This window comes from Rhamphochromis longiceps, linkage group LG13 (assembly GCF_057381845.1).
Source record: "Rhamphochromis longiceps isolate RC_006_pf linkage group LG13, R_longiceps_female_GT1.1, whole genome shotgun sequence".
NCBI classification, from domain to species: Eukaryota; Metazoa; Chordata; class Actinopteri; order Cichliformes; family Cichlidae; genus Rhamphochromis; species Rhamphochromis longiceps.
In genome coordinates, this window is record NC_140569.1 from 1,571,748 (window position 1) to 1,576,652 (window position 4,905).

Consider the following 4,905-nt stretch of genomic DNA (forward strand, 5'->3'; position numbering starts at 1 on the left):
CGCATACAGATCAGTATTCAAGGTTTGACTCTCATCGCCTTGAGGCGACTTATGTTGTGATTTGGTGCTATATAAATAAAATTGAATTGAATTGAATTGATCATCCACTGGAGCATAAGCTGAGTGTGATCAGGACGTGAACAGGAGCGAACACCATCCCCACAGACACAGCAGCCAGGGAAGCAGAGGACATCACATAAAGAAAACCTGTAGTGATCCCGTATGTGTCAGGAGTATCAACTGAGATGAACAGAATCAACTTTTTGGGAATTGCTTACCTGGATGATTGAGCATCAAGATATGTTTCCAAATCTTTAAAAAGACACATAAATAAGCGTGCTGTTGGAGCTCACTGGACCAGGATTAAAGACAACTTGGCATTAATCAGCTCTCAGACGTGATGTGTGACTGTGAACCATCAGAAAATAACATCAGACCACTCAGAGCAGATTTAATGTCACACGAGAAAGAGTTCAATCTCTCCCTGACTGAGATTTAAAATGTGTATCTTCATCTTTTCTAATTGCTACATGTTGCTGATTTTACAGTTTTGCTTCAAACTGGAACCCTTTGTTCTCGACAAACATCATCTGCATGTCAGAGAAGAAATGGAGTGGTGAGCGTCTGTAAAACATCGATTTGTCATGAGTGGAATCTCAGGACATGAATCAGATATGATCAAATGAATGAAAAAACTCTCACGGAAATATCGCGATATCTTCGACCTCCACGTCGACTGGGGATGTGGCGTCAGCCGGTGGGCGGGGCGTCCTACGGACCAAAACATCAGATTTTAGAAGCAGGAAAAGAAAAAGATCCATCCGCGGATCCACCGACCGAACCACGGACACAGACTCCACCCCACGGAGAGCCGCTGCTGTTGTGGGGAAAATGTCTTCGGGCTCCGGGAGCAGGAACACGGAACCATGGGGAAGCTTCGACGATAATCTCATCCAGGTGAGCTACATGCTAACAGGCTAACGAGCATCCCAGCCGGCCTATAAAAGTAACAGCACCTGAGTGACGCTGCAGGTTAGCCCGAAACAGCGTACAGGTGAGCTCGCGAGGTTAAAGCACTGTGAGGAATCAAACCATGCTAACATGGTAACAGGAGACCCGAGAGCTAACAGGCTAACACCAGGCTGACCTGAGATCAGCCGACTGAACATCTGTAATCAGCTGGAAGCTCCTCTGATAAACTGATTAACAAACTGTTGGTCGGTTTAACGGATCGATCCCTACCTCAGTAAGACTCCTCTCCTGTCTCCTTATAAGTCTCCCGTGTTTCCTCTCCTGTCTCCTTATACGTCTCCCGTGTTTCCTCTCCTGTCTCCTTATACGTCTCCCGTGTTTCCTCTCCTGTCTCCTTATACGTCTCCCGTGTTTCCTCTCCTGTCTCCTTCCACATCTCCCGTGTTTCCTCTCCTGTCTCCTTATACGTCTCCCGTGTTTCCTCTCCTGTCTCCTTATACGTCTCCCATGTTTCCTCTCCTGTCTCCTTCCCTCACTCTCGTGTTTCCTGCATTCAGGGCGGCGGCTCAGCGGTCATCGACATGGAGAACATGGACGACACGTCGGGCTCGAGCTTTGAGGACATGGGCGAGATGCACCAGAGGATGAAGGAGGAGGAGGAGGTCGCGGCAGAGGCTGCCGCCACCGAGGATGACGTGGCCGACGACGGAGAGTTCCTGGGCATGAAGGGGTTAAAGGGTCAGCTGGGCCGGCAGGTGGCCGACGAGGTGAGGCGGGGTTATCTGGTCTTAAACACTTGCAAACATTTTCTTCTTCTGTAGCTGTTAGCTGCTGTTACAGAGGCCAGCTGAAGCTCCTCTGTGCCACACAAAGACCGTGTTCAAAATTTCAGAAGGAAATTCAGGAGAAAGGTCTGCCAGCTAAAAAGATTTAATTTGTGTTGGCAGCTGAAATTACAAGTTTACACAGTGCTGTGGATCTGTGTGTGAAATCAAGCATCTGGTTCACCAAGAGGATAACCCTCAAACGGGCAGCACAACTTTCTATAGTGAGACAAAAACAAAGGTTATCATGGCTCCCACACAGTCGTGCTGTCTCCTGGCGAATCCTCCCCGTCCATCGCCCGGTATCTGTTCGCTTCTCTGTCCGAGACAGAAAAGGAAAACACCTCCCTGCCCAGCCTTGATAATCTAATGTTATTATCCATTCTTCTTCTACTGACTGTAAGTTCAGGTTCAGAATATCTTGCTCGGACGCTCGAACCCAGAGACTTATTCTAACCATTATCTGTGTGTAAGCGTGTTGCGAACAAACCTCTGCAGTCGACGTCATTCCTACAGTTTATCAGTCCGGACAGTCACGCCGAACGAAGCTTTCAACCTTCAAAGGAGTGCCAACCCATACGAGCACATTTGCAGTGTGTATATAAATATAATTACAACAGCTTTATTTAAAAATCAACCTAACAGCCCCTGGACGCCTCTGTTGTTACTTAGTGACGTCACTCTTACCGCTTTTTTCACTAGTACCTGCTCGGCTTCAGTCGTTTGACGTCAGCGGTGACGACAGTCCTGTGGCGTCGTTTTAACGTGACACAAACACGACACAGCAGTGGAGGATGTCGAGGCGATGGTGCACCCGCTGCTCTGTGGCGTTCAGTCAGACGCCGCGGTGTTGGTTTGTGTGGCCACATTCCTTGTTGTGGGTTTCAAAAAAGGCGGTTTTGATTTTCCTAAAGGAGTCGCTCTCATGACTCATCGAGTGAAGCCACTGACCGGCCAATCGGTGGGATGCAGTCTGTTGATGTTAGATGTTTGGATCACCTCAGATCACTTGGAACCCTGGCCAAGCAGGTACTAAAGGTACTTTACCTGGTACCAGGTACTACGGCTAAAAGCCGAGCCGAGCAGGTGTTAGTGGAAAAGCGCTAACTCGTTTCTTCTTCTCTGAAATGTTTTACCTGTGTGATGCGTTCAGGTGTGGCAGGCGGGCAAGCGTCAGGCCTCCAAAGCCTTCAACCTGTACGCTAACATCGACATCCTGCGGCCATACTTTGACGTAGAGCCGGTACAGGTGCGCAACAGGTAAGACTTCCTCCTTCCTGTCAGCTGTTTCCTGCTTTCTGCTGAGACTAGTGCTAACAGCTAATGGCTGACTCCCCCGCAGGTTGATCGAGTCGCTGATACCTGTCCGCATGATCAACTTCCCCCAGGTATGCATGAGTCTCTTTGTCGTAGTGTTAATGGCAGTCAGTGAGCAGGCTTAGCGCCTCCTGCTGGACCGGAGGCTGGAGCTGATGTTCGTGAGGGAGCTTGGTGGTGGAGATGCCGATAAAGGGTTCAAACGTGTCTCACTGCAGTTCGATGGTCAGATTCACACCTGTACAGGTGATGTTCAGATCCAGGTTTAGGTTCCTCTGACGTGTGTGCTTCCTGTGCAGAAGATCGCAGGCGAGCTGTACGGGCCGCTGATGCTGGTGTTCACTCTGGTGGCGATCCTGCTGCACGGCATGAAGACCTCAGGAACTGTCATCGTAAGAACACACACATGCACACACACCCTGTTCATGTTTCTTTGTCTGTTAAAGTGTTCTCTGTGTGTGTATTTGCAGAGAGAGGGCACACTGATGGGCACTGCTATCGGGACGTGTTTCGGTTACTGGCTCGGCGTCTCAGCCTTTATCTACTTCCTGGCATACCTGGCCAACGCTCAGATCACCATGCTGCAGATGCTGTCCCTGCTGGTAAGTCCTGGAACTACACACACACACACACACACACACACGCAGAACAGGGTGGTGTGTTTTTGCTGTTCTCAGATGTGATTCAGGTTTCTGAGCCGCACCTGAATGCAGCCCTCCTCCTCCTACAAGATGTCATGTAACCTCACCTCCTGTCTGCCGTTGCCAGGGTTACGGCCTGTTTGGTCCCTGCATCGTCCTCCTCGTCACCTACAACATCCACTTCCACTTCCTGTTCTACGGGCTGTGGCTGCTGCTCGGCGGCCTGTCCACACTGCGCATGGTGAGCTTGTCGCTTCCCATCAGCTCCTGTGCCAGGACACGCTCCCTGTGTGAGCTCACCTGTTTGTGTGTGTGTGTGTGTGCGCGCAGGTGGCGGCGCTGCTCTCTCGGACTGTGGGTCAGACGCCGCGGCTCCTCCTCTGTGGGACGCTGGGGCTGCTGCACATGCTCTTTTTGCTCTACCTGCACTTCAACTACCACACCATCGTAGAAGGTCAGAACCAGAAGCACAGAGACAGGTTTTTGTGGTTCTCCTGCTGCCGGTCCAGGGCGGTTCGGTCGGCACGGCGTGCTCTGTCTCGCTGGTTTTTATGCTTACTTCTGCACAGGTGTGTCTGCTGACTCGTGTTTTCTCCTCCGTGTTTGTTTCAGGGCTGCTCGACTCCCTGGAAGGACACAACATGGCGCCCATGCAGCGGGTGGCCAGAGACGTGCCCGAGGTGATGCTCAACGCCACGGCGAGGAACCCGGGGATGCTGCTGAGCGCCTACTGAGGGGAGGGGGTTTCTGTTATGTCTGTGAAACTTAAACGCTTCAATTTAAAGATCTGCGCGCGTGTGTGTGTGTGTGTGTGTGGGGGGGGGGGGGGGGGGGGGTTGTTTCTTCTCCGACCTTCACTTTTTGATTTATTGATCGTGTACATATGGGATAATAAAGGTTTCATCAAGTTCAGACTTCCTGTACTTCAGTTTTTCCAAAATGAAAGCCTGTATTTCAGAGTAATGTTCTGATGCATTCACAGCTGTGTGTTATCACAGGTGAACAGGAAGTCAGCAGAAAACTCACCTGAGTCTACTTCAGATAAAAAACAAAAACAAAAAAGAGGTCACATGATGTGTGTTAAAGTGAAGATATTCATGATGTTTACTCGATTTAATAACTAAAACTCAGAACAGACACAAATATTTACA

At 50.1% G+C, this 4,905-nt stretch overlaps 1 protein-coding gene across 1 annotated transcript; it reads left to right on the forward strand.

The window, feature by feature from the left end:
- Window positions 1–762: 762 nt before the first annotated feature.
- Window positions 763–4,666, forward strand: yipf3 (Yip1 domain family, member 3). The gene is made up of 9 exons (XM_085427340.1): window positions 763–957; window positions 1,530–1,739; window positions 2,950–3,056; window positions 3,139–3,184; window positions 3,413–3,505; window positions 3,584–3,715; window positions 3,882–3,995; window positions 4,085–4,208; window positions 4,367–4,666. Exons 1-9 carry the CDS (start codon window positions 892–894, stop codon window positions 4,486–4,488), a joined length of 1,014 nt encoding a protein of 337 aa, XP_085283466.1. The 5' UTR covers window positions 763–891; the 3' UTR covers window positions 4,489–4,666.
- Window positions 4,667–4,905: the final 239 nt, after the last annotated feature.